The following is a 13,341-nucleotide window of genomic DNA, read 5'->3' as shown; positions in this document are numbered from 1 at the left end:
CTCCTTGGAACCTGTGTCTTCCTCCTACCCGCAGACATCATACTGTGAATATCTGTATCTATACTTATATAACACTCTTTTATTGACTGTCTTGTAATCTACTTACCTGTACCTACATTTATAAATGTTTTAAAATCATTAAACAATTCCTGGTTAGTAAATATCTAGGATTTCCCCAGTATTTCACTATTATATGTACTGTTACAAAGACCATTTTTAGGGCTACATCTTTGGGTGCATACTGATTTCCTTTTGTTGAATCTCTAGATGTGGAACCACTGTGTTGAAAATTAAATACATATTAAGGGCATTTGATATGTTTTGACAATTTTTTTTGAAGATGACAAAATGGTGTATACTACCATCTTCTGTTTATGAAACTGCCTGTTTTTCTGTACTCTTATTAGCTTCAGCTTGCATTCCTTCAGATAGTCATGATGCTGACAATTTTCTCCCCATATTTGTTGGCCATTTATATTCTTCTTAGGCGGATTTTGTACTTTTTTTTTTGGTGGGATGGTTGTTGGTTTGTAAATAGCTCTTTATATATTAAGAATGTATAAAATATACCAATATTCTGCAAATAAATTTTCCTGCATTTGATTTGTTTATGGTGGTTTTGCCACTGAGAAACATTTACTACTTAAAAACTTTAAAACTGTGAATATTTTTTGGATTCATTTCTCTTTGTTGTCAGGCCATAGAGGCCTTCTCACCTAAGAATATGTGAATATTTACTCATTTTAGTATTTCAACAAAGGTAAAAATTTGTACTTGAATTTTTAATTTATTGATGATACATTTTCTTAAGATATGGCCTGACCATTCTGTCTCCCTTTCTGTGATGACTCTTTCTTGTCCAGTGTTGGGTCACCTTTCTTTCCTTTTAATTTGTGTGTCTATTCTTGATCCCACGCTACACTTAACAATTCTAGTGGTTTTGTAAAGTACTTTAGCTTTTCTTTTAGCAGGTTCTTCCTAATTGTATCTGTCCTTAAAATTCCTTGGTTATCCTGGAATCACTCTTTCCTCCCAAATTCTCAGAATACACTCCGTTGACATGTGAAATGTGAGTTTAGGGTTTAATCCCAGCAGAGTGGACCTTTTTATGATATGGTGCCTCCCCTTTCTCTCAATGAAATGGGCACTTCTTTCCATGTGGCCAATTCTTTGGTCACACCCCCAGAATAACTCCTCACAATAATCAGAGTTATTTAGGTAGCCTGTTTCAATGTTCTGCCAGCCTACCTGCTTGACACTGGTTACTCCAGGCACTTGACAAGGTAGGAAAGTGTCTATCCCTCGGATCCCTGAATATGTGATTTTTAGCACTTTTCTCTCCTCTTGGATCGAGAATTTAGTATGAATGGCTTTTCTTGCCTGGTTTTCAGCTGTTTGGGACCTAGCAAAGATCCCTTATTTGGGGAGGATCCTAGAAGTGGAAGAGAGGGGTGTTGGGACACTATCTGGGCAGCATGCTCTCATGTCGATAGCGATCGCAGTCTCTGGCCAGGCTCAGGGCACTTGGACTGCTCCTCTCCAGCCCCCGTCCATCCAAGTGGGCCAGCTCCTCACTGGTCACTCTCCTTTATAGCCATTTCAGGAGTCTGGGGTTATCTTTTTTTTGTTCTGTTTTCCTGCCAAGTCTCATTCAGAGGAGGGCAAAATACAATTACTATCAGCTCAGTTGCATTCTCTCTCTTGAGAAAGACAAGCTTAATAAATCACAGCATTCTTTTGGCTAGTTCTTGCGGACCATTAGAAACCTATCTAAAATATGTTCAATATATCAATATTCCATTCTAAACATATCCATTATAAAATTTACCCTTCCTTTTCCAAGGGTGAAAAAACATAGCAATGTTCTTTGGGAAAATTGTTACGCGTTAGGCTGGTACAAGCTTCATCCTTCCCTCCTGTTTCAAGGTTAGATAACCTTCAAACAACCTCAACACATTTGTATTTCAGACAGTAAAAGTTTCATCAGTGTTTTGTTTTTAAATGTAGGTTCTGCATATTCTTAAGTCCCTTTAAAAATATTTCATATTTTTCAGTCCTCTTGAGATTGTTTTCTCTATTATATTTCTAACTAATTGTCCATATATTCTCCTCTGCTTTCTATACAAACATGTGAGTAAGGACATCCCATGGGCAGCTTTTTAAAATTCATAGTTTTGTGGTCCTTTCCTCAGTGATTCCAGTAAGTCTGGGAGTGGGGACGAGGGGGCCTGGTCATCTGGGGTATGTGAGTGACTCCTAAGAAGCTTCTTACCCCTACTTCTGTTGAAATTCTCTGGCTGACAATTTGCAAATACCAGTAATCAGTGGAAGAGTGCATTCTTCTCTTATCTCTGACTTTAATGCCTCACTATAAACTCAGCAGTGCCTCAGTTTCCCTGGTAAGGATGTGTGCTGCAAACGCTTAGCTCAGCAGGTGTGGGGTGGTTCAAACCCTGCACATTATGAAGAAAGTGGCTCTTGACTCCCTTCTGGAAGGGTACTTCTGAGCCTTTGGAATATCCTTCCTGATAAGAGAGTCTGTATCCCTGGGGCCTTGAGCCATGCCAGATAATTCACGCTACCAATGTGAATTAACGGCGGGGCATTGGGCCACACCATATCAGCTTGACCCTCGGAGGGGCTGGAGACAGAGGTTAGCCACACAGGCACTCCACACCTAAGGGACTGACCGCTAATAAAACCCTGGACACCAGTGCTTCCCTGGCTGGCAGTACTTCACACGTGTTGTCACGCATTGTTGCTGGGAGGATTAAGCTCTGTCCACACAACTCCACTGGGAGAGGACAGCTAGAAGCTTGTGCCTGGTCCCTCCTGGACTCTGTACTATGTGCCTTTCATCTTGGCTGATTTTAACCAGTATCCTTTCTCTGTAATAAACCGCAATCGGGGGCATAATAGCTTTTCTGAGTTCTGTGAGTCCGTCTAGCAAATCATTGAACTTAAAGGTAGTCTTGGGTGCCCCCAACTGACGATGATAAGAGCTTTTTATTTTATAAGACTATTAAGAAAAGGAAAATGCCGAGTTGTTCCTTTTTAAAAAAATTTCGAATTGTATGTCAATTTTACAAATACATTTTTATCCCTTCTAAAGATGTTCCTTGATTTTTGTTTTATTCGTATGATAAAATGTCTGGTTTTCCTCAATTTGATTTTTATTTGTTAATATTTTATTTATGAACGATTGGTATTTTGTCTTTTATCTTTGTTGTACATGGGTGAATGTTTAATTGCTGTAATTTAAAAATATTTCATAAGAAAAATTACTAAAATATGGTTCTTCCTGGCTCCTTAAACAGAGTACTCTACCCAGTTTAACATTTTCTTGACTCACTACCCCCGTTTTGAACATTATGGTGTGTAATGGGCCCTCAGGTCCCACTGGGGGATGAGCGGCTGCTTCCTCTGCGTTAAATGCTCCCTGGACTGCTTTCTGCTAGGAGTTCTTGGGTTTGCTTCCTTTTGTTTTTCCTATGCTTTCAAGCCCCACTTCTTGTAATTCTTCAGTTGTCTTTCTGTAATAGTCCCTCTCCTCCCTTTATTGGCTCCTTTTTTAAAGACTGTGGGCTTAGAGGCTGCATAATTAAGCTTGTTATGTAATGATTTCCAAAATGAGAGTAAATAGGCTCTGAGTAAGAGCCTGGGGCCCTCTTCTCTAGAGGATAAAACATCTGCTTCATGTCATGGAGTTTTAAATACATGTTTTGGATTTTTGGAGATGTTTTGCTCCCTCGTTAGTTGGTTGTTCTGGAGAGTTAAGTCGTAAAGTTGATTGGGTAGTTTGTCCATTTATTCATTCATTCATTTGGTGCTTATTGATTGAGCATCTACATGGTATTGTTTACTGGATAGCTGAACCTAAGTAGGTCACACACAGTATACAGGCCAGCTCTATATCTAGCAAATAACATGGGAGCACAGTGGAAACTTTTGATGAAGACATTTTGAGTTTTATTCTCTCTGGTAATACTTTTCATTTCAGGTTCTAAAGTATTGATAAGAATGTCATTCAGCAAAGAGTTGACAGAGCAGATCTGAGACTGCTCTCCTGAGAAAGCCCTGTTTGCAAGGTTGGCCTTGGCTGCCATCTTGGAACTTGGCTCTCAGAGAGCCGCCAGTCAGTGTTTAACTGATGAGGGTAGTCCACTGTGCCCAGACTGTTTGTGCAAACAGTATGGTTTATGCTGGATGCCTGCTTTCATTCTGGGAGTCTGGGATTTTTGATACATGTTAGGTTGCCTGTGTGACCAGCCCCATGTGATAAATACCTTGGTCACTTGAGTGTCTAATGCGCTTCCTTGGGCAGTAAAATCACACACACAGGCTGCTTTTTTGTGTCTGGGGGGAGACTGTGCTCTGTGTGACCGCTCGTGGGAGGGAGAGAGGATAAGGAAGTTTGCACGTGGAATCTTCCAGCCTCCACCTGTGTCTGTCTCCCTTATGACTCAGCTGTGTGCCCTTGCTGTCCTGCTGTACTAAGTTTGTACTATAAATACAACTGTATGTGAGTCTCATGAGTCCTCTAGAATCCCTGAATGTGAGGGTGGTCTTGCGACACCCGACACAAATGCCTAATGTTTCTGGGTCTCTTACTGTGTGCGCAGCTCAATACTAATCATTTTACCTGGATTGTCTCATTGAATTTTCCCAACATCTCTGCTCTGTGAGGTAGGTCAGTATCATCACCACCATTGGCAAGTGCCGGTCCTATATCTCATACATTTATTTCAGTATCTATTTTCTTCCACATGTTTAAAACATGGAATATTGTTTCTGTTGTTCAGAGGAAACGTTAAGTGACAAAAGCACTGAGTGTTTTTTAATCACGTTGTCATTTCAGGTACGAGCACATCCTCACGGAGCCTGACCCCATACCAGCATATGCTCTGAAGCTGCTAGTTGCCATGACTGAACACAACCCAACTTTTACCAGGTACTGTCACTTCAAATTTTCTTTTCTTTGTTTCTCATCTAGAAAGTGAATTTTCTGTGTTCTGAAAATGTTGTTAAAGATGATGAGATTCTACAAGGCTTATGTTTGAGTTACCAAAGTGGTAAATTTTCATGTTTTATGGTTTGTAGTATCTGTCATCTATGGTGTTTTGGGTCATATTCTCATATTTTTATTCTTTATTAGAGTTTGCATACTGTGGAATTCATAATGCTTTAAAATTATAAATTCTTTAAAGAGAGAATACTAACACATATACTTTTATTCTTTTTAACATCTTTATTGGAGTATAATTGTTTTACAATGTTGTGTTAGTTTCTGCTGTATAACAAAGTGAATCAGTTATATGTATACATATATCCCCATATCCCCTCCCTCTTGTGTCTCCCTCCTACCCTCCCCATCCCACCCCTCTAGGTGGTCACAAAGCACTGAGTTGGTCTCCTGTGCTATGCGGCTGCTTCCCACTAGCTATCTATTTTACATTTGGTAGTGTATATATGTCAGTGCTACTCTCTCACTTTGTCTCAGCTTACCCTTCCCCCTCCCTGCGTCCTCAAGTCCATTCTCTACGTCTGTGTCTTTATTCCTGTCCTGCCCCTAGGTTCATCAGAACCTTTTTTTTTTTTTTAAGATTCCATATATATGTGTTAGCATACAGTATTTGTTTTTCTCTTTCTGACTTACTTTACTCTGTATGACAGTCTCTAGGTCCATCCACCTCACTACAAATAACTCGATTTCGTTTCATTTTATGGCTGAGTAATATTCCATTGTATATATGTGCCACGTCTTCTTTATCCATTCATCTGTCGATGGACACTAGGTTGCTTCCATGTCCTGGCTATTATAAATAGAGCTGCAATGAACATTGGTGGCACATGACTCTTTTTGAATTATGGTTTTCTCAGGGTATGTGCCCAGTAGTGGGATTGCTGGGTCGTATGGTAGTTCTATTTTTAGTTTTTTAAGGAACCTCCATACTGTTCTCCATAGTACCTGTATCCATTTACATTGCCACCAATAGTGCAAAAGGGTTCCCTTTTCTCCACACCCTCTCCAGCATTTATTGTTTGTAGATTTTTTGATGATGAACATTCTGACTGGTGTGAGGTGATACCTCATTGTAGTTTTGATTTGCATTTCTCTAATGATTAGTGATGCTGAGCATCCTTTCATGTGTTTGTTGGCAATCTGTATGTCTTCTTTGGAGAAATGTCTATTTAGGTCTTCTGCCCATTTTTGGATTGGGTTGTTTGTTTTTATGATATTGAGCTGCATGAGCTGCTTGTATATTTTGGAGATTAATCCTTTGTCCGTTGATTCGTTTGCAAATATTTTCTCCCATTCTGAGGGTTGTCTTTTGGTCTTGTTTATGGTTTCCTTTGCTGTGCAAAAGCTTTTAAGTTTCATTAGGTCCCATTTGTTTATTTTTGTTTTTATTTCTGTTTCTCTGGGAGGTGGGTCAAAAAGGATCTTGCTTTGATTTATGGCAAAGAGTGTTCTGCCTATGTTTTCCTCTAAGAGTTTTATAGTGTCTGACCTTACATTTAAACTTTAATCCATTTTGAGTTTATTTTTGTGTAAATGACTCTACTGCCCAAAACAATCCACAGATTCAGTGCAATCCCTATCCACTACCAATGTCATTTTTCACAGAACTAGAACAAAAAGTTTCACAATTTGTGTGGAAACACAAAAGACCCTGAATAGCCAAAGCAATCTTGAGAAAGAAAAACAGATCTGGGGGAATCAGGCTCCCTGACTTCAGACTATACTACAAAGCTACAGTAATCAAGACAGTATGGTGCTGGCACAAAAACAGAAATATAGATCAATGGAACAGGATAGAAAGCCCAGAGATAAACCCACACTCATATGGTCCCCTGATCTATGACAAAGGAGGCAAGAATATACAATGGAGAAAAGACAGCCTCTTCAATAAGTGGTGCTGGGAAAACTAGACAGCTACATGTAAAAGAATGAAATTAGAACACTCCCTAACACCATACACAAAAATAAACACATATACTTTAAAAAGTCAGTTCTCACCTCATTGTACTGAACAATTATTTATTAAATCTCTGTAGTATTTATAGACTATAATTTTTCTGCTTTTTTTTAAAGAATTAATGTTTTTTTAAAAAAATAAATTTATTTGTTTATTTGTGGCTGCATTGGGTCTTTGTTGCTGCATGTGGGCTTTCTCTAGTTGCAGCAAACTGGGGCTACTCTTTGCTGTGGTACATGGGGTTCTCATTGTGTTGGCTTCTCTTGTTGCAGAGCACGGGCTCTAGGCGCACGGGCTTCCGTAGTTGTGGCATGTGGGCTCAGTAGTTGTGGCTCGTGGGCTCTAGAGTGCAGGCTCAGTAGTTGTGGTGCACGGGCTTCATTGCTCCGTGGCATGTGGGACCTTCCCTGACTAGAGCTTGAACCCACGTTCCCAGCATTGGCAGGGGGAATCTTAACCTGTGCGCCACCAGTTAAGTCCTTATTATTTATTTATTTTTTTAGTTGACATACTTTCATTGAGTAGTGGACAGCTTTTTGTCTTTATTGAAGACCCTACCTGTGATGATACCAATTTTTTTAGTGCTAGTTGCCTAGGGTAGCAGCAGCTGCTTCACACTTGCAAAGAAGGGTTTGTCAGAGAGCACCCAACTCTGCAGAAAGGCAAGAGAAGAGTTGTTGCTTTCAAATAAGAAGACTAGTTTTGGTTGTATGGATGATGTGTGCGGACCTTTTGGGTTTGGATCCTGTACCTGTAGGTGCAGTGCACCTGTAGAGTTTCCCTTTGATCTTTCTCAGAGAACTAAATCATACAGTCCCAACCACCTGGATTTCACCTGGTCTTCTGTTTACAAGTCCTGCATAGTGATGAGCCAGCATCATATTGTTAGTGCTGAACAAGAAAGGCTATTTGTAGAGTATCTGTATTGAGTGAAAGGCTGACCTAAGACAACCTTCGCAAGGGGTGTGCCAGGGCCCGGGGTATGCCATGACCCAGTCGCAGGGCCTCCCCGGTGCTCTGGGTCTTCAGGTCAGCCACAGTGTGGGGCCTGTCACAGCTCTCAGCCCTGTGTCCTTCTGTGAGCAGCCTCATTTGTTTCCAGAGAGTGACATATAAACATTACTCTGTACTCCCTGTGCCATGTTGCAAAAGAATTTGGGGAGCACTTAACCCTTTATATTGTTGGCAATTCTGAATCCTGTGTTTCTGTAGTCTTTTAAAAGTCTGTCCAATGAGCCTTCTAAATTTCTCACTCAGAAGGCACCATTCTCTATTCCTACAGAAGAAATTTATGTCTAAAGAGTGAATCTGTGTTAGGAGTTAAAGCCAAATTCAGATAGTTGTTTCTTTTCTGGACCTTTGATACCAAGTGGGAATATTGTATACTGATTTTATCCTTTCATTAGATTGAACAGATTGCATTTCCTTTTTTTTTATGTTGACTCTTGCTCATTGATGTGGCATGTTTTCAGGCTCCTTTCTCTTCTTGCCAACTCTTTATTAAATTCATCTGAATTTCCTCATATTGAGGGAAAAAACCTAGTGAGGTGGAAACAGATAACTGATGACCTGTAACCTTTTTATTTTAAAATGGTTAGACATTAGGTTTAGAAGTCAGTTTATTTTTTTTTAGTTTATAAGCAGAATTCAATGGATTAATTTTTATAAACTTTTTTCTTTGTTTTCTTTGCATAATTAATACTTGACTATATTGTCTTTGTATTAAATTCCAACACTATAATCAAGAGGTCCTCTGGGCTTCCTCATTCCCCACCACTGCTGCACAGGTCTCTCCCTCAGGGCTAATACTTGTTATTATTTTGGTGGGTGTCTTTCCTGAACTTTTTTGGGGGCTATTTAAATTCAGTATGTATATACTGAGTTTAAATAGCTTTGCTTTGTGGTGGTCAGTTTTTAAAAAAATCATAGATAGTATCATTGGGTATGTGTTTTTCTGAAATTTGCCTTTTCATTTATCAAAATTATTTGAAGATCTTTTCATATCAGTATTTATTCACACTCTTGGCAGTATCTTTGCCAAAGTTACGGATGAAAATGGGATTTCATTTCATTTTGCATTCACTTATCTACTGATAAACTCGAACCTCTTAATATTTATTCACTAAATTCAATTGTAAAAGGTCCATAGCCTTCACCCATCAGTTCTACTTCTATGTATCTGTCCAAGAGAAAAACTCATATATACACAAAGATTTCTGCCTAGGCAGATAATTTTTAAAATGAGAAAAATGGTTTTAAAATTAAATTATGTTATAGCTATAATAAACACAACTGTGTAAGGGTTTGAAAGGGCAAGATACATTTTGAATACTGCTCTACAAAGATATCCTAATAATTTTGTAAACTGAAATTGTTTATCACCCCCCAAACCCCATTTAAATACCACTTTGCCTTTTGTAGGGTTTCTTTCTGTATTCACTGTTCTCTTCTGTTTGCCTTTTCTCTTGAAACAGGATATTAAAATGAGAGTTGTCTCATGTCGACTTTGGCTGAGGCTTCAGAGGTCAAGAGCAAAGCATTAAAGGCCTATTTCCACCCACCTGCTCTCTTCCCCCCAACCCCTTCTAAAGGGAGGTTCTAGATCCCACAGGCCCTAGCAACCTGTGTGCATTTTGCAAAATCCATTCATATACCTTGAAGCGGGGGTGGGGGGAAGGAAGTTTTTTATTTCCCTAACTGGATTTTCTTTTTTTTCAAAAACGAATTTTAAATCCAACATTTTGAAATGGGTAATACATTTCTATTTGGGGGAAAAAACAATATAAAAAGATAATACTGAGAAGACTTGTTCCTTCCTCTGTCCACTGTGGTCTTTCCTCATCTTCCCATTATATCCCTTACGGCTGACTGCTTTATTCCTTTTATGTCCAAAGGCAAACTAATGTGACTGTGTGTTTTCTTATTTCTCCCTTTCACACACAAATAGCATATTATGTATGTTTTTCTACCCTATGACTTTTTTCCCCAATTTTGTTTCTATGTCGATACATAGAGAGCTTCCACGTTGTGTTTTACAGTTATAAACTCTTCCATAGTATAGATATACCATACTTTGTCCCATTAATGTCTAATGGATAGACTTGAGTTCTTTCTAATCTAGTGATAGAGCAAAGAATGAATAATCTTATATTCATACTTCATTTTGTATGTATGCATGTACGTCTTACAGGCTAAATCCCTAGATATAGTATTTGTGTATCAAAGGATAAATGCACTTAAAATTTTTTTTCAGGTTCGGCCAAATTGCCCTGTGGTGGGGACTTTACCATTTTGCATCTCCAAAGGACATGTTTGAGGATGCCTGGCCCCCTACAACCTTGCTATCAGAATTTGTTGTTAAACTTTGGAACTTTGCCAGGGTGATGAGAGGTTATTTCATTGTAATTTTAATTTGCATTTTCCTTTTCATGAGTGAAGTTGAATATTTCTTTATATGGTTAAGGGCCATTTGTATTTTGCTTTTTGCTTATGCTCTTTGCCATCAGTCCTTGGTCTTGGCAATGCCACCCTTCAAACTGAAACACCTCCTGCCTGGCTTTCCGTTGCACAAATACATTACAGACCACTAATCCGTTTTACTTCTTCTTTTTTTTTTTTTTTTGCGGTATGCGGGCCTCTCACTGTTGTGGCCTCCCCTGTTGCGGAGCACAGGCTCCAGACATGCAGGCTCAGCAGCCATGGCTCACGGGCCCAGCTGCTCCGCGACATGTGGGATCTTCCTGCACCGGGGCGCGAACCCGCATCCCCTGCATCGGCAGGCGGACTCTCAACCACTGCGCCACCAGGGAAGCCCAATCCGTTTTACTTCTAACAGTGTCTGCACTATTCCTATTTTTTTTTTGCTGTCGTGAGTAGCGTGACCATGGATGTTACTTTGTATGCTACTTGTGAATCCATGTATGTGTCTCCATTGTGTATCCCTTCTAGAATGGAAATACTGTCTCACAGAGCTTGTGCTTGCCCAGATCCAGTAGATACTGCCAAGCAGTTTTCCAAATTGGTTGTACCAATTTACATTCCTGCTAGCATTGTTCACAAGGTCTGGTTGTCATGTAAGCTTTAAAAATTTTTTTTAAAGTCAGGTTTATTGAAGTATAAGCTTACGTAGAGTAAAATTCACTCATTTTAGGTATAGTTCTCTGAGTTTTGAGACACATACACAGTCGTGCAACCTTCACCACTATCAAGATAGAGTATTTCCATCATTCCAAAATGTTCCCTCATGCCCCTTTGAATGTTAGCTTATAAAAATTCTGTTTGCCTGGAGAATGATATGACCAGACTGATTTTAAGTTTCATTTTAATTTTTAAAATTTATTTTTTAAGAGTTAATACATAACACATTTCAAATTTCAGTATTTGAAAGAGTTTACATAGAAAAGCATATTTTCACCCCAGGAGATAGCCACCCTTTGACCAATTTGTGTGTGTGTGTATATTATCTTTCACATATATGGTAGTATGTCGACTGCACCATTCTGTACTTCTTTTCAAAAATATGTATAACAGCTTTACTGAGATATAATTCACATACCATCTGTACTTTTTTAAAAGAACGGATACATAGTATTACATTTTATGAATATTCCGTGTTTATTTAACAAGTCACCTTTTGGTGAACATTTATGTTTTTCTAATCTTGGTATTATAAAACAAGGCTACAATTAATAATTAATGAATGAATTATTCATCACGTGTGTATATATATGGATAAGATAAATAATGAGAAGTGGAATTGCTTCATCACAGGGTACATAATATCATCTGGGGATCTTTTAAAAAGTCTAAAACCCAGGCTATATCCCAGGCCAATTAAATCACAATCTCTAAGGCTGGACATAGACATCAGTAGTTTGTGAAGCTCACCAGGTGATTACAACGTGCAAACAAGAGGGTTTTCTTTTGCTCTTTCAACTGAGACCTGTTTCTCTGCCTTTTCATTTTGCTTAACTTACTCTGCCTCTGTAAATTTAGGTGAAACACTTAGAGGTTGCTGTCTTGAAGTGTTGTGCTTATATGGGAGCATCCCTGTGTAGACTGTGCATGCCCAGTGCCTTTCGTGGGAGATCTGGATTTGACGTGGACTCAAGTCACATATTCCTCAGTGTGTGCTGGCAGCTCTCTCCTAGGTGGGGGTGGAGCTGGAGATGGAGGGGCTAGAACTGGCACCAGGTGTGAGGCGAGACCACCCCTCTGCTCAGTGGCCGTCACCACCTAACAGGGGCAGGGTCTGATCCCAGGTTGTAGAGCAGAGGCCCTAACAGTCAGGCCGGAGGTGGCGCTTTGCCTTTAAGCGTGTGCCTTCCCTGCTCCTTGCCCTGGGACCCTTGCCCCAGAGGGGGCAGTGCTGAAGTAAGGGGTCCTGTGGGGGCTTTTGGCTCATGTCAACTGCAGACAGAGGTTCGATCTGTCTCCAGTGCGCCTCCTGCAGAGGCACCAGCAGTTGTTTCCCTTGCTCTGCTCAGACACAGTGAGTCCAGGTCCACTTTGTCCCTCACAGCCGCTCACTCCCCTAGAGCAGTCCTCAGTTTGCGCTCTCCATCTTGCCTCGGGGACAAGCCAGCATGCACTTGTGCAGGCGTGGAGTCCAGGCTTCCCACAGCCCTCCTGTTGGTCCCAGTGGTCCTCCAGCCAGCCAAGGGGGCTCATCTCCCCTGTGTAGGACCCCAGGGTTGGGGCCCAATCTGTGGCTCACAGCACTCCCTCCCCAGGGTGGGTCTCCACCCGTGTATCTTCCCCTTTCCTCTGAGTTCCCTCCCAGTGGCACAGGTCCCAGCCTGATTGCTTTTCTTCCCTTCCTACCCAATTACTTGTGGATCTTTATCCCAGCCTTAGTTGTACAGAAGTCTTTTTTGACAGTTTCCAGTTAGTTTTCAGTGAGAATTGTTCCTCATGTGAATGTATTTTTGATGTGTTTGTGGGGGAAGTTGAGGTCCACATCCTCCTCCTCAGCCATCTTGATAGATCTCCCACTGTTGTTAACTATTTTTTGAAGGTAAAATATACCTTACATTCTTATAGAAGATTTTATAGATGGATGTGTTTATGTTATACTGTCTGGTTGTAGGGAAATCTGGAGTGTATACACACGTATTAGGATGTCTGTCTGCTTTCCTTGTAAATGATTTTTTGATTTGTGACCCTGTTGAGTTTGTGACCCCTGGACTTTAGAAAGGATGCTTATTTCAACAAAGGAATCTTTTCTCATTGTTTTCTTTCAACACAGATGTGAATTCATGGTTACATGAATACTTAGCAGCTATTTCGGGGTCAGAAGTGGATGTTTTCAGATTGCTTTTTTGGTGTGACATTTACAAGGCAACCACTTAGAGTTTATTGT

The 13,341-nt window shown here is 40.0% G+C and overlaps 1 protein-coding gene across 2 annotated transcripts in view; it reads left to right on the top strand.

Annotated features, from left to right (window-relative positions):
- Positions 1 to 13,341, top strand: part of ULK4 (unc-51 like kinase 4) — a gene marked incomplete at its 5' end in the record, with an annotated part of 522,486 nt that overhangs the window by 199,984 nt on the left and 309,161 nt on the right. For both annotated transcript variants that reach the window (XM_079713313.1, XM_079713312.1), the window contains one exon: positions 4,859 to 4,951. In XM_079713313.1, coding sequence (XP_079569439.1) covers positions 4,859 to 4,951 — 93 coding nt within the window. The remainder of the gene's footprint in view (positions 1 to 4,858; positions 4,952 to 13,341) is intronic.

Source organism: Hyperoodon ampullatus (genome assembly GCF_949752795.1).
Source record: "Hyperoodon ampullatus genome assembly, chromosome: 10".
Taxonomy (NCBI): domain Eukaryota; kingdom Metazoa; phylum Chordata; class Mammalia; order Artiodactyla; family Ziphiidae; genus Hyperoodon; species Hyperoodon ampullatus.
The sequence above is the reverse complement of the archived record's forward strand: the minus strand, read 5'-3'. Positions and strand labels throughout refer to the sequence as shown.